Here is a 16,652-nt window from a genome sequence, read left to right on the forward strand (position 1 = left end):
ACACTTTCATCTGAATTTGTTCAATACTTTCAAAATAAATATAATAAACATTGTTGTAAAACTGCACTGATCTTAGCAAATATAAGACTTCATTGATTAGCTAGGCTGCATATTTTGTTTTACCCAGTTTCATGGCCAAGTTGAACAAAAAATTGGCATAGCTAACTAATGAATGAATGGATATTTGCTATAAAATGTTTTATTGATGCTATAAATGGAACTACCAGTTTGGCTATCAACTTTAATTTCATTTGTACAAGACACATGCTCAATCCTATTTTTGGTCACACCCTTTCTTCCCATCTTATGCTCCCACTAGACTCAAAAAGATTAAAATAATTACAACTTTCCTTAGCCATGTAAGTATCTCGCAATATAAATATAAAATCATGTAAAGAAAGAACTAAGTATTATAAGGTTGGTAAAGTTCCAACAACTGGATTTATACACTTTCATCTGAATTTGTTCAATACTTTCAAAATAAAATAAATATAATAAACATTGTTGTAAAACTGCACTGAATAGAGAATCATGGACACTTGTTGCACATTCTCTGGTGTGACATTCCTTTAGACTCCTTACCACATTTACTTCCACTGTTTTTCTTCCAGTGGAGTAAGAGACTCCTTAACACACTTCCCATTTCCTGCTCACTGGGGTGGTGGACCATGGAGACCAGCGTACATGCACCCTTGTGCAAATTAATTGAAACAAGTGGTCATTTTACAATATTTTCAGCATGGCGGACGGTCTGGACTCGCTAATTTCTTTTAATAGTCATTTTTTTCACAAAGACATCGTCATCAGCTGTGTTTTGCAGTACGGTAGATCTATTTTTGGGATATATGACGAAATTTTGAGGAATATTACGTCATTCGAAATTGCGTTAGAAGGGCAAGGAGACCAGTCAAAAAACAACTTCTTACCAACTCAATGAAGAAAAAATGGTATCAATGGGGTCTGAAATACAAGAACAATGGAGGAAGGTGTTATTCAGTAACAAGACTCATTTCTTCGTACAGGGTAAAAAAAGTCTGCATGTTCGCAGATCTTCAGGTGAGAAACTTCAAGAATCTCACATCAATTAGTTCGTTAAACATCCCTTGAAGAAGATGTTTTGGGGCTTTTTCAGCTACTATGGCGTCGGAGGCTTACATATCGTAGAAGGTATGATGCGAGGACCACAGTACATCGAAGCTTTGCAGAGAAGAGTCGTTCCAGAATTGAAAAAGAGATGGATCTGGCATTTTTCAGCAAGATTTGGCTCCATGCCACACATCGAAACTTGTGAAGAACTTTGTGACTACAACGCTAATAAAGGTGCTGAACTGGTCTTGAAACTCTCCGGACTTAAATCCAATTGAAAATCTTTGGGCGATTTGTAAAGAAGGACTTCGGGGAAAAGACTACTACAAAACATAAGCTAATTGAGGTGTGGTACCGCGATCTAAAATTTAGTAAAGATTGCAGTCAACTCGTGGACTCGATGACAAAGTGGTTTAATGATCTTCTGAAAAATAAAGGCAGTCATATCATGTGTTAATTTGTGAGTAATTTTTGGATTCTCAGAAATAAAACGCAAAAAATTGAAAAAAATCGTAATTTTCCATCTTGTTTCAATTAATCTGCACAAGGGTGTAGGATCATCTTCATAATATGAGGTTAGAATGACACTATTCTGTTTCTGAAGTTGTGTGCAGTAGAGGCTTCTCATTTTGTTAAATTCAGTTTGGAAAGTTCTTTACCTTCACCTACAGGTCAGTTTAGTTGACTTTATTTGCCTCGCAATACCAGCAATAGAATGTATATACACTTCCCACATTTGATCGAATTTTCCATATCCTCCTTGTAATTTTAAGTGCAGGATGTCTCCTCCCTGCATTTACGTTTGCTTGGGTTATATTTTCTGCTTGTAATACCAGTTACAGATATTGCTCTGTTTTTATGGTTAAGTTGTACGATACCTCGACCTCATAACGATGGGTTCTGTTTGTTGTTCTTATTGTACATATGGTGGTTTTGGTTTACTGTTAACTTCTTCTGTGTAATTCTGGTTGTTTGAGATATGACACATTGTTTACTTATGGTTGAGGTTAAGGACCGTATGTAACATGATTCACATGCCCCAGCCGCTATGTTTATGTTACTCTATATTTGTTTTTACTCTTAACCTTCTGCTTCCCGTTATTACAGCGGTAGTCTTTCTAAGAATTTACATCGTTAAAATCATAGGTTCGATTCCTCTCGGATGTGGCTTAGCTATAAGAAAACACACTCTTAACCTTCTTATGCCAAGGGTAAATTATGGAACCTCGTCTGTACTTTAGAAGTTGGGTATATACAGAGTTCACTCATTTTTATTTTACTGTGGGTTGTACTTCTCTGAACAAATTGCACTTACACACGTCCTTTTTGTCCATATCAGTTTCATTTCCTGTTTCAAGGATGTAGATCACAACTATTCCAGATGTAGTGCAGTCTCCCACATGTGCATTTAGGTTTGTTCTTGGAGCACAAGTATTTTTGGTGATTTTTGCTTGGTTTCAATGTTGAGTGCCTCCACCAACTTCTCCACCTTTTTTAATCTTGGATTCTAGCTTAATTGAAGGGGAGGTAAGACTAATGAAAGTTAAAATTTTCTGGTACAGATACCCTAACATGGCCAAGTGGTTAGTGTACTCGACTCGTAATCTGAGGGTCGTGGGTTCATATTCCCGTGACACCAAACATTCTCGCCTTTTCAGCAGTTGGGGCGTTATAATGTGACAGTCAACAGTTACCAACTGTTCGTTGGTAAAAGTGTAGCCCAAGAGTTGGCGGTGGGTGGTGATGACTAGTTGCTTTCTCTCTAGACTTACACTGCTAAATTAAGGACGACTAGCGCATATAGCCCTCGTGTAGCTTTGCGAGAAATTCAAACCAAACCAAACAAGCACATAACATTTTTTTCCAACAAATACTTTCCTCACTATTGCAAGTGTACTTCATTAGAGCCTGCCAATTCTCGAAAGTGAGAATTGAGCAGGAACATCACAGTGACCTAATTGCACCAATAGAGGTCGTGCAATGATACTATTGTAGAGTAGTCATATGCTATGTACTTTTTAAATAGTGGTACGAAATTGGTGAGGTATATAGACTAGTACACTGAGCGTGAAAAGTTTTTCAACAATGTTTAGAGAGCAATAAGAAGATTGTTTTGTTTGTTTTGGAATTTCGCACAAAGCTACTGCTAATTTAGCAGTGTAAGACTAGAGGGAAGGCAGCTAGTCATTACCACCCACCGCCAACTCTTGGGCTACTCTTTTACCAACGAAAAGTGGGATTGACCGTCACATTATAACGCCCCCACGGCTGGGAGGGTGAGCATGTTTGGCGCGACGCGGGCGCAAACCCGCGACCCTCGGATTACGAGTCGCGCGCCTTACGCGCTTGGCCATGCCGGGCCGCAATAAGAAGACCAAGATACTTTTGTGTAATACAAATAAGTACCTATTGAAAAAACAACCATTTTCAGCGCAAGAAAATGTTATATTTTGCTAACCCAAATACATCCCAGCCCTGTTTATCTAACTAGCTATGGATCTAAGCAGTTAATGGTTGTATTACTGGGTGTTACTCTATAGGATCAACTATGGGATCAGACTGAGGCCTCGAAGGCACACTACATACCTCTACAACTTGTCCATAATACTCCCCTTTATATGTGCCTGTTTGAAACAGAACGTCTTAACATATCTATGCATTTCTTGATTATAAATAAAATTCTATACTGTATTTTTGATTAACAAATGCATGTAAAATTTAGGATGACGAAGAGCTTCATGACTTTTCCTTGCACCACAGTATCAGAGGCCAAGGCCAGGTGCTGTTGTTTATGTGCACATGTGGTGACACCTGGCAGTATAATGACACTCAAATTATGAAACACGTGGTAATCACAAAAGTAAATCGCAAAATGTGCATAGTATGGCAGAACAGAGTTATTAATTTGATCGAGAAAATAGAAATCTATTGCAAAATGGAAAGAAAGATGACAAAACTTCAAATGAATAAGCAAAAGTTCCCTTTTGAAGACATTTTTTGTTCACAAGAAGTCTGAAGAGACACTGAGTGTGAAAGCACTGTTTGATTGATTGTGTGATCATCAGTTTAGTGCAAAGTGTGAAGCATCAGGTATAGTTAGTGTGGCATTAATAGGGAACATAATGTGGGTTATAACACCTGTAAGACATGGCCGCTATAAGTCGATATATGGTAGTATCTTCAGTTTGATTGACAGGTCTCAAATGGAGAGTTTCAGGTGAGAGCCAGCCCGGGTGGCCTCAATATATGTTGAAAGAGACTGCTTGGGACTGGGAAACAGGTCACCACAAGCTAAATTGATCACAATACAAATATCCATAATACCTTATGTTTTACAAACATAAAATAGAAGAAAATACTTGGGACTGAGCCAAAGTGGTTGTAATTAAGGGTTGATCACTATATTGTAGTGACTGGTATGCGAGTTTGGACTATTTATTTACAGCTTATCTTTTGAGACACGCATAAGGATAGGAACACAATTAACTAGCCAACTGCACATTAATTACAAGAAGAATTGGTCAAATCTTCATTGGTCGACAAAATGAAAGTGTCATAAAATGTGGAGAAGAATTATCAAAATGTTATAATTAGCTGTACAAATGGCTGTGTGTGTGTGTATGTGTGCAGTAACTCGATTTCTTGCTTTTATTGAATACGCCACACTCATCTGATGATTATGTTACTTCGCACATCAAATAATAGATATAAAAATGTTTGACAAACATTATTGGATTAAAAGGAGTCTTAGTACGTTATTTACAAAAGTAATATCTGGACTCAAAATAAGGGTAAGATATATCCTTAGACGATAAAAAAAACACATAACAAAAGTAATATTTGAACCAAAAATAAGAGTAAAATACATCCTTAGATGATAAAAAACACATAACAAAAGTAATATCTGGAGTCAAAATAAGGGTAAGATACATCCTTAGATGATAAAAAACACATACAAAATTACAAGTCATTGAACTACTCGAGAAAGTTCGTAGAACAGATACAAAATCTCACAAAACCACAAATTTCTCAATTTCACTGACTGCTTGATATTGTTGAATGCTTCTAGATGTGTAATAAACAGGCTTGCCATAGTTATAAGCAGTGGTGGGATTCAAAAAATTTTAAGAAGGGGTTCTCTCAAGGGAAGGCCTCAATAATAACGGGTTCTCTTACTTTTCCGGAAGTCTATACTGATACATCATTTGAAAAGGAGAATAATGGAAAAAGTGCTTTAAAATCTTTTATTTATTTCATTTTAAAAATTTCCAAATAGTCAATTGATTGTCATCATATTTGTCCGTTTTTTTCTGTTTCACTCTATTATCATCTGCACTGTGATTATTGCGAAGCCATGTTTTAACAAAAGGAGTATCATCCCATAAATCGAAAGGAAGGCCAATAAGATTAATCGTCAATAGGTTTCTGACATTTTCTACTGTGAGGCGGCTTCTTTTATCTGAGTATATAATATTCATTCTTGAAAACCCTCTTTCTGCCTCTGCAGAACTGATGGCAATCGTATTCATAATGGTTTTCGCCTTTTGTATACTCTCAGGAATTACACGATTATTAAAATCTTTCAGGACATTTTCCACATAATCACGAAAATCATTAATGGGAATGTTGTGATGAAATATTTTACAGAAGCCATTCAACTTTTCTTCCGCAGCTTTCCATGGGACAACAATTTCCTGAATATTCCAAGTATTTGGTTCCAGCAAGTTCAGCAATTCATGAAGTTTGTTGTCAGCTTCCCGGTCATTGTTCTTGGATATTAAATGATCGCAGTCCATCAGCCTTTTTTTCATATTTTCGATTATTACATCAAGTAAATTGTTACGAGGAAGTCTAACAAATCTATTATTTTTGATAAAATGGATATCCTTAAATTCATCAGAAGAAATTCTATCGTCGATTTCTTTTTCAAATGTTCCAATACCTTCTTTCAGTATTTCAAAAGCCTTAATAGATCTCTTTATCAGTTTCTCAGCTCTTGACAAGGTTAAACATCTAGCTTGAAGGGCATCAGAAAGTAAAGAAATTTCTGTCAGTATATCTATCATCAGTGCCAAGTCATGAAAGAAATATGTATTGCCAAGACGCGCAGCCATTCCTGAAAATTTCGTGTCACTAGAGAAATATCTGTACAATGCTGGATAAACACGCCATACAGCAAGTGCAGATCTCAAACTGCAAGCAGCCCATCTTGGTCCCAAAACTCTTCCTATCTTCAGAATTTGATGGCCAAGTTCTTCTGAAATTTTGAAAAGGTCCATTTGGTTTTTGTTTGATTGGTGAAAGATTGTGTAGATTTTATCCATGAATATTTTGAAGTGATTCACTTGTTCTACTTCTCTGACAGAATCATCCAAAATAAGTTGTAATCGATGATTTAGGCAATGCCAAATGATAATATTGGGGAAATTGCTTTTAAATCGAGCGCCCACTCCAGAATTACGGCCAAGCATTACGCTTGCCCCATCTGAACAGAAAGCAATCAAATTAGTTTTCAAATATTCATTATCGAATCCGGCACGGTGCAAACTGTTCAACAATGACGTGTATATTGTTTCTGCTCCTCGTCCATTCAATTCGACCAAATCCAAAAAAAATAGTTGGAGATATATAGCAGTATTCAATCTTTAAGAAAGTAACGAGTACGGGCTTACTGGATATGGTTGAACTTTCATCAATGATGACACAGATCTTTAATTTCTGTTCAATAATTTTTGTGAATACCTCTTTCCTTATCTCATTTGCAATGTGCTCTGTTATTTTCACAGCAGTTTTTCGAGAATGGAGTCCAATACCCAAATCTACTCCATTTTTCATTTGAAGCTGAATCTCATCTTTGACATCAGAAAAGGGACGATTTCTTTTTGCTAGACTGTAGATTGTATTAAAAACTCTATTAGTAGAATCCACATACTTGCTGTTCAATTTGTCAATGCATTTCTCAATCGAATTATTAGCACGATCTTTTCGGTGCGTAATACAAATGCTGTGAGCTTTTGATGAAAAGTGTTTATTCATCTTCTTTCTTAGGGAAGCTTGTTGAATTTTTTTATCTCTTCCAGAAGGTTGAACACTGCAAGTGACCCATTCTTGTGACATGTGAATTCCTTTCATGTTCACTAATTTAAAATAAAATTTGGAACATATATCACATCCAACATTTTTACTACGAACAATCAACCCATCGTACTTTTCCTTGAAGTCCATATACTGTTCTATACTCCAGCAATCTGGAAGATCGAGTGTTTCAACTTCTTCACATTTACCTTCAGCGACATTCGCAGTACAACTTTCATTAGAATAATGCCGTAAAATTAACTTTGTTTCATCGTCATTTGCATCTTGCTTTAAAGGTTCGGTTCTAGGAACTTTACGAAAAAGCTATCCATATCCTTTTGTCTCTTCATTTTAGGGTCCGACGTCCGAGCACTGAAATGAAAAGTATTTTTAAGACCTTCACTATAAAACTTATGTAAGGTCTTTATGTTAAATTACTTTCTTTTACAGAGTGAGGCGTAAATATTGAAACATAATTTAAAACTAAATTAGACTGATAGTTAAACAATACAGTTATAAATGGAATTAGACACAGAAAAAGTTGAAAAGAAAATAATAAATTACCTTTCTTTGTTCCGAAATAAAAGATGTGCTACAGCTGAGTGAAACTGTAGTTTATAATTCCCGCCTTAGGACAATTTAATTGAACTTAATTGGGTTGAACTAATTAATTGAACTTTACGTATGGATTGAAAACACAATTTAAATAGAAATTCACTTACTTTATGATGCTTCCACGAAAAGTATTCGAGAATAAATGAGTCAAATTTCAAGGGACTTGATTATATACAAATGAAACGAGAAATCAATCATAGTTAGACCCTTCGTCCGTTAAAGTAAATACTGTTTCAAAGATGGCTAAAGACACGCGAACATCGACTAACAACAGAAGCATTCTATTCGATGCCACGTCACACTAGCTGAATTGTGATTTGCCAGCCATCAGTCAGACAGCTAGCTGCGCGCATTCGGAAAAAGCATTATGACGAGATGAATAAGCTGACAAAGTTGAGTGCTGAGCATAGATAATACATAATGTAGATAGCCAGACTGACTTCCGCGTTGTGACCAAAATTCTATTGAGAAAGTTGATGATGGGAAAAATCGATAGAGTAAGTAACGCTTGCCACAAGCGGCTGCAACCGACATGTGTCTGCCCATGTGTTTCCTTCGTACTTACAAGTAAATCACTTGAATGTAGAATTCATTCTGTGGTCTTCACGTCATTCGTGCATCATCTCCACTCTTATTTTTTATTGATTGAATAGAATGGCTAATGTAAATTCTGAACGAACCTCGAGGACAAATCGAAGAACGTGCAATGCGTTTAACTGCCGAAATTATCGTGTGAAGGGATCAGAAATTTCTTTTCACCGGTTTCCATCAGATCATGAATTACGTACAAAATGGATTTTAGCCACACGGCGGGAAAATTTTAATCCTTCCAAATCGGCTGTCCTCTGTTCGAAATATTTTGAGTCTGACTGCTTTATCGATTCAGATTGTTCTTTTTCTATATTATCGCGAAAAAGACTGCATGGAAACGCCGTTCCCAGCATTTTTGACTTCCCTGACCGTCTTCAGCAACCGCCTATCAAGAAAAGGTGCACCTCAACTTCAGCTGTAGGGATTAAGTCGTATTGAAATTGCCTCTTGCGTATTTTCTTGTTAACGGAGTTTCTGGTAAATTTTTACATGAAGTTTTGCGAGAAGCAATAAACAAACTTTTTGAGGCTAGAGTGACCTGACCATTGTTTCAATCACACTTGTGACGTTCCCTCCTCAGATTCCCTGCCGGACGTGACTCTTTATTGTTCTCAAGGTCTCTGCGGATAGCACACTCCTGTTCGCCGGTCGGTGCACAAGGACAAAAGCCTACGTCACCTTCGCAGTTATGGGGGTGTTGCTTAGCCCGCGCGCGGTTCACAGTGACCTTGTTCTTTGCCACTCTTTGGTATTCTTCGGTCTTCAGGCCCTTTCAGTGCCTTAATATAGTACGTCATAATTTATTCAAACTAAGTGCTCTATTTCAGCTCTAAGTATGGAAATGATTAAATCTACTTATTACGTTGATGTGAAGACATGTAGGCCTACTATACGATCTTCTTTAACTTATGAATGGGGCATAAACGAATGCACGCTTATGATGACTCGTGCATAAGCCGACCTGACTGTAGCGCAAGCAAGCGAGTTACTTACTCTATCGATTTTCCCCCGTAGCGGGAATGGTAATAGGAAAACGGTCACACGCGCCGACATGCAAATTGGAGAAGTGTGACTATCTACTTTATCTATTATCTGTGGTGCTGAGCTCCGGAGACAGTTTCCAGATAAGCCTTCTGTCACCCCACAACATCTGGGGAAAAGTTGTCATGGAATGCTTTTCACTCTGAAGAAACTGCAAGCCGCCTTAGCCGACAGAAATCGGCCTGACGTGAAGGCTGAAAGGAAAGACTATGCCCTGTGGTTCATGGAGACGGCACTTCGCGCACCCCATGTCATCTACATCGACGAGATGGGGTTCAACGTATGGACAATTAAGAAACTGACTGCATTCACTTGACGAACTTTGTCAATAATACGGTCTGTGATTTTCTCATTAAATCTTTCTTGTCGAAATGTGTGATGAAGTGTGACGCAATCAGTTTCCACGACATCAACAATTCGACGGTATAATTGAAGCCATCAACGGGTCCGCTAAGCTCAAAAATTTTTAAGAACGGGTTCGCGCGAACCCCTGCGAACCTCCTGAATCCCACCACTGGTTATAAGTGTACCACTCAGAACAGTAACACAGGAAACAGTAGGTAGTGCTAGCGTTTTCTATACTAATCACAAACAGGAAGAGCTATTTAACATACATCAGGTTACAACTTGAAATGGAATGACATGTTAAAATACATACGTCCACTTACTCACTCCATATCATAATTATAGTAATACATATAGTAGGACTGGACCAGAAATGTAATACGTACAATACAAATTAAACTCTCAAACACTCTGCAAACAACATATAAACAAAACTTTGGAAGCGATTTACACACTATTGAGCAGCAATCGAACCACCTGTAGAGTACCAAGCCACCAAAGCACAGGATAAAGTTGGTAGAGCAAAAAAAAAACTACACGTTTGTCAGTCTGACTGACTGACTGACTAATGGTGTTGGGAAGGTTAGCTCTTTTTTGTCTTCATGCTATGCAAATATAAATGTTCATGACTGAATTATGATACCTTTGCTAAAAACATTTTTCTTATAACCTTGGTAATAATAAGTAATAACAACAACCATTTTGCAACATTACTAATGGCCTAATAATACACCAGTGGCAATATTCTATGAATACGCCACACTCTGTCACTTGCCAAGTGACAATCTGCTTTCATGTATGGGTGAACAGTTTCTGCAGCTGTATTTACTAGATGAAAAACACGTACTTGATAAATTCTCTAGATTTAGGTTCTAGCTATGATCTAACCTTTCAAAATAAAGTTTTCAGTTTTATACATCTGACTTGAGCGTTCTTTGTTATGCTCTGGATTGAAAATAAGAATAAGTTGTAAGATTTACCTTTGCACTGTTTTCAAACTGAGTGTGAACTGTTTACATCTAAGGTTTTACTTGAAACAGTGCAATTTTAAAATATACCTTTTAAGGAAAAGAAAAGACGAAGGAAAATGAGAAAATCCTATATTGATTACTTCGAAAAGTATTTGTTCAAACGAAGAGAGCATTACTTCAAGAGTACAGATAAATTTAGAAACAGTAATTTCGAATATGCAAAACAAGCCTCAGTCATTAAGAAATAAATTGATGCATTATGATTATTTTAAGCGAAATCCAAAAGAATTTGCCCAATGATGGAATAAGTTATGACAATATATAAATGAATAACCGGTTAAGGGCACGAAAGACTTTAAAGTTTGAAAGTGAAATCTTGTTTGTAATGAAAATGTCTGTTCTAGTTTTCTTTGAATGGTGGTCAGATTCTTTACTTGTTGGGTTTGAGTGTATTATTGTGTTTGTAATCATAGTAATTTTGATTTTCGTTAATATAGTTATTTGTTGAGAATCGAGCACAAAGCTATACAATTGACTATCCATGCTCTGCCCACGGTTTCTAAGTGGTGTGAGTCCGTAGACATACCGTTGTTCCACTGGAGGAAAGATTGCTAACACGACAAATAACTATAGCATAGTTATAACTTATCAAGTTTGAAACATATTCCATAATTATTGAATTTTCTATTCGTGCTATTGTTTTTTTATATGAAATAAAGAGAATCTTATTATTTGGATATAAACATGAACTTGCTCCGATTGTTTATTTACTTATTATTTTTTTTGTGGAATTATGATATATTTAACTAAAACTTAGTTAACCTTAAATCAATGGGATAGGTAATTTAATAAAGATTGTTTATTTTGAATTTCACGCAAAGCTACTCAAGGGCTATCTGCGCTAACCGTCCCTCCTGTAGTAGTGTAAGACTAGAGGGAAGGTAGCTAGTCATCAACACCAACGGTCAACACTAGGCCTACTCTTTTACCAAGGAATAGTGGGATTGATCGTAATATTACAATGCCCCTACGGCTGAAAGGGCGAGCATGTTCGGTGCGACTGGGATTCGAACCCGCGACCCTCGGATTACTAGTCGAACGCCTTAACCCATCTGGTCATGCCCCCATATTTGATAAATTTATCTCTTGGTCAATTTATAAACACAAGTAATGTGTCTATAATATCTATAAACCACATCATATTATACTTCAACATGAAAATGACTTTTGTTTGTTTGTTTGCTTATAATTAAGTACAAAGCCACTCATTGGGCTATCTGTGCTCTGCCCAACACGGATATCGAAACCCGGTTTTTAGTGTGTAAGTCCGCAGACATTCCACTGTGCCACTGGGGGGCGATGAAAATGGCCCAATCCATGTATTATTTAAAAATCACATAAAGTAGCCTTTAACAAAATCAGTCTTGATTCTGTTGACATTAATTCTGTTAACCTATGTCGAAGGATTTTATTTTATGTATAATATTATAGGTTGAAAATTAACATTTTATTGTATCCATAAACAAATGAAAAAATTTAAAATTCATAGTAAAATGTTTTTAAACACATGAAATTAATCTTTCAGCACAAATAAACGCAAATCCCTTTAAAGGTAATACAGAAAAGAAAACATGTATTGAGAAAAAGCTATTCAGTTTCTTTCGTAAATAACATGACAAAATAAAAGCGTACAATATATATATATATATATTTACAAAAAAGTTTAGATTATAATGTACAGAATATGCGTCATTTCTGGAATGAGTTACATGATCAAGTTTAGCAATATCTTGTAATAAATAGCCTAATTGAATATTCTTTATTCATGCTCGCCTATCGTATTGTTTCAGAATAAATTTAATTTTACCTGGATACACTGTGCAAACAACCAAACACAAAGGTAGCTACAAAGAATAAGTCAAAACTTAAACAGTTTTTTAGATAGAATCTCTTATCTAAATAACTTCTTTATTTACGTGTTTATTCGTGAAAATCAACGACACTAGATAAAACGTGTTTCACATTTGATACTGCGCATGCTCCTATTGCCTCTTAAACGTCATAGGTAAGTGATATTCTGAGAAGGACGTGTATGTATCGGGTTAATTAATACATGTGATTAGGCTTGTGGAATAGTGTTTATTTAGAAAGTTTAGTAATAATTTCCATTTTTTATCTCGTTAAATTAAAATATTTCAAAGTTGTGAAAATGAATCAGAATTTCGTTGATAACCCTCAGAATGTAGCAGACTACCTATCGCAACTATTTAAAGATAAAACGAAACTTGCAGCTTTTCCAAACATGTTTATCCATTTACAAAGGCTTCTTGATGATGGTAGGTGATTTACATTGGCAGTACTATCTTTTTGTACTCTGGCCTAAGGAGTAACAGCTATGTTTTGTGTGTAAATTCAAATGCATCGTGAATTATCTTTTTAGCGACAGCGTATGTTTATTCTGTCTCGTATTAGTATATTACAAAGTTGTATAGTTATAAGTTTGAATTAAAGTAAGAACTCATTGATAATATTATTTAATAATTTTCGTTTATTTTTAAGTTTTGATGAAGTTGTATGCTGCTGCTATGTCTACTGCTACTAGTACTAACTGCAATTGTTATTTGTTAAAAATGACTAATTTTAATTTATAAAGCAAAATTGTTTGCATATTTGTGTTCACTTTTCAACATAACTGCAGAATGTCAAAAATAGGGCTGAGATGAGGTATTCAACATAAGTGATGATGTTTCTATTAACATAATAATTAAGACACATTGGAAGATACCGGGACTTTTCTTTGTTCTTTCTTCTTTTGACAATATTTGTTTTCAATAACAGTAACAGTCTGCTTTCTGCAACAAAATGGAAAGAGGGTTAATTTTTACCCTCTGTGCTTTTTTTTTTAACCAATCTTAGATAAGGGGCATCTTTAAATCTTGCTCCATATATCTCTTCCTGGGACTCTTGCATCTTCCATGTTCCATGAAAAGTATTAGTAGTAACAGCAATAGTATACCAGAATGTCCACAACTAGGCTACACCCTGCTATGGTGCAGGCTACATTTGACATTGAATAATTTGGAAACATTTGAGTGTCATTCCATGAAAATAGGTTCGTGGCCCGGCATGGCCAGGTGGGTTAAGATGCGTGACTCGTAAACTGAGGGTCACAGGTTCGCATCCTCGTTGCACCAAACATACTTATCTTTTCAGCCATGGGGGCATTAAAATGTGATGGTCAATCCCAGTATTCATTGGTAAAAGAGTAGCCCAAGAGTTGGCAGTGGGTGGTGATGACTAGCTGCCTTCCCTCTAGTCTTACAATGCAAAATTAGGGACGGTTAGTGCAGATAATTATCGAGTAGCTTTGTGCAAAATTAAAAAAACAAACAAACAAAAATAGGTACACCAAAGGTGAATTTAAAATAGTAAGTGTTACCATTAGTATTTTACAGTTTTTAAAAGTTTACTAACTAATTTCTGATAACAAAATTACTATCTTTGAGGGGTTAGAGAACCACAGTGTATAAAAAAAGGTAGATGATGATGATATATTTTTTATCTTGTAGTTGTTGCATAAAACATGTTAGATTTATATTTAAATGATTAAAAATTTAACATTGATATATTTCATGTTTATCAGAAGATACCAGTCACTGTTTTTGAAGTTAATCTTTTTGATGATAATTAATAATTTATGAAAATTACATTATGAATGTTATTACAAAGAACCACGAATCACAGAAACGGGATAAGAAACTCTGAAAACCTTTTGCTCACCCTAATCAACTAGCAAACTACTGACCTAGTACATCATACACCTGGAATAAAAATTTACTGAGATTTGTGACTCAACTACTGGCATGTACAAGTATTATTGTGTGAAGAACATTGAGGTGTTTTAATCATAGTGAGTCTGTCTAGTTTCTTGTATAGAATTTCAAAAATATACTAACAAAGTTGTAACATTGCTGAGTCAATTTTAATCTGTATATTTTGCAAAAAATAAAATTATTTGTTCTAAAAATTGCTGTCAGCTAAGTTGTTTGACAATAGGACCATGTGTTTACGGTAACAAATAAGCATACTAGTGTAGTTAAGGTTATCAACTTGTAATACTATGTTTTGCTGACTTACAGTTCAGTTGGAACCATTCATACATGGACATACTGTTTTAACTATTATTCAGACAACTATTATCTTTAAATATAAATTTATGGCACAGACCAGAGATTCTGGTAAATATGTTAATTCTACTTTGAGAAGATTTTTTGCTATGAAGGACTCCTTGGTATACCTTTGAATGAATAATGTTTAATTCAGTATGTGCTATGGGTCTACAATCTCTAAACGTTTTTTGATAATATTTTAATACGTTTGGCAAAATGTTTATTCAATAACCAGATTGAACAGGTTTTTTTTTCTGTATATAGTGGTTGTAGAGGCTTGAGGATATATTGTGATATCATTCTAATATCAAGTTGTTTTTTTCCATATAAATCAACTATAAATGATGTTTAAAATTACATTTTTGTCTGATTTGTATTTCCAGTAAAACTGTCAGCCCACTTTTGTCATAAGGACAAATACTTTCTGGTTTTGTAAAAACTAGGAGTATTTTGTGTGTTTGTTATTTTGAATAGAAAGTGATTAATAAACATTTTGCCAAGTTTTTAGATTTTTCTTGAAATTCATATTCTGAGGCATCTTCGTATTTAGGTTTGACATGTTACTTTTTCTTTCTGTTTTAGATTATTTAGAAGTTGCCAAATATTAGAAAATTAAAATAAGGTATTATGTTCCATTTTTAACTGCAATTGAAAGCATACATCTGTGAACTTATTTTAATAATAAGGATGAATCAATTTAACATCTTTTTTTCCCATAATGTTATCTCTAGAAATTGCTAAGGTCAGAAGCTCTTTACTTCAAAAGAATGGAGCCAAGAAAGAACCTTTGCTGTTGCCTCATCCAGAAGGAGAAATTGTAACTCTTCAAGAGAAGGTTTTTGTCCCAGTGAAGGAGTACCCTGAAGTATGTTTTGACAAGTATATATTAGATAAATATGTTGTACCTGTTGACTTGCTGAACAACCATTCATGAGTTCAGGGTGTAAGTTGACTGTTACACCTGATAATTCAGAGTTAGCATTAGCTAAACTCTGTGTACTTTTTCCTTTTTGAAAATAAACTGCATGCTATGTGCCATTTCAAATTTACTTGACAGTAAATATATATTTATCAAATGTAGGAAAATGAATTATAACACATTGTAAGGATGCCGAGTTGCTGTATAATTCTTAGTCATATATTTGTGTTAGGTCATGTTGTTTACAAATGAAACTTGAACTGAATTATGTCTATATACAGCAAGAACAACTCAACATAAATTGAAATGGTGAGCTTTTTACAACTTAACTACTCATTTGCTTGTAGGTTTTTAAAACATCTAAAATTGCAAGGTAAAATGACCAACATAAAAAATTATTAGCTTGCTTTCAAACTTTAAAATGTGTTTTGAAAATGTAAGAAAATAAAATTTTGAATGTAATAAATGACACAAATTTATAAATAATACATATGCACAACACAGTTGCAATTAGTTTCAAAAGTAGTCTTGAATTTATCAAATTAACAATATTACATTATTATTGTCCCCCACTGGTACAGTGGTAAGTCCATGTATTTACAACACTAAAATCAGGGGTTTAATTGACCTTGGTGGACTTGGCAGATAGCCCGATGTGGCTTTGCTATAAGAAAACACATACACACACAGTAAAATCTTGCTATATAAATGTAGGAGTTGCCAGTAATAAAGGTGTTTGTATGTACATAATTTTTAAAAGGCACTTACTTGCCTGTACAGCAGTTTGGTAAACATATTTAGAGTATTTTTAACAGTTAGCCATTTTGATCAAGATGGGAA

At 35.1% G+C, this 16,652-nt stretch overlaps 2 protein-coding genes across 4 annotated transcripts in view; one reads left to right on the forward strand and one right to left on the reverse strand.

Moving 5' to 3' along the window:
• Positions 1-5,339: 5,339 nt before the first annotated feature.
• Positions 5,340-6,557, reverse strand: LOC143232472 (E3 SUMO-protein ligase KIAA1586-like). The gene has a single exon (XM_076467981.1). It carries the CDS (start codon positions 6,555-6,557, stop codon positions 5,340-5,342), a length of 1,218 nt encoding a protein of 405 aa, XP_076324096.1.
• Positions 6,558-12,758: 6,201 nt separating this feature from the next.
• Positions 12,759-16,652, forward strand: part of LOC143250533 (protein held out wings-like) — a 48,304-nt gene continuing 44,410 nt past the window's right edge. For 2 of the 3 annotated variants that reach the window (XM_076501222.1, XM_076501230.1), the window contains exons 1-2: positions 12,782-13,060; positions 15,625-15,758. In XM_076501222.1, the coding sequence (XP_076357337.1) occupies positions 12,934-13,060; positions 15,625-15,758 (261 nt within the window). In that variant the 5' untranslated portion in view covers positions 12,782-12,933. Of the gene's footprint in view, positions 13,061-15,624; positions 15,759-16,652 lie in introns of all 3 variants that reach the window. The other variant, XM_076501238.1, reaches the window with a different exon arrangement.

The sequence above is a fragment of the Tachypleus tridentatus genome, chromosome 1 (assembly GCF_004210375.1).
Source record: "Tachypleus tridentatus isolate NWPU-2018 chromosome 1, ASM421037v1, whole genome shotgun sequence".
NCBI lineage: Eukaryota > Metazoa > Arthropoda > Merostomata > Xiphosura > Limulidae > Tachypleus > Tachypleus tridentatus.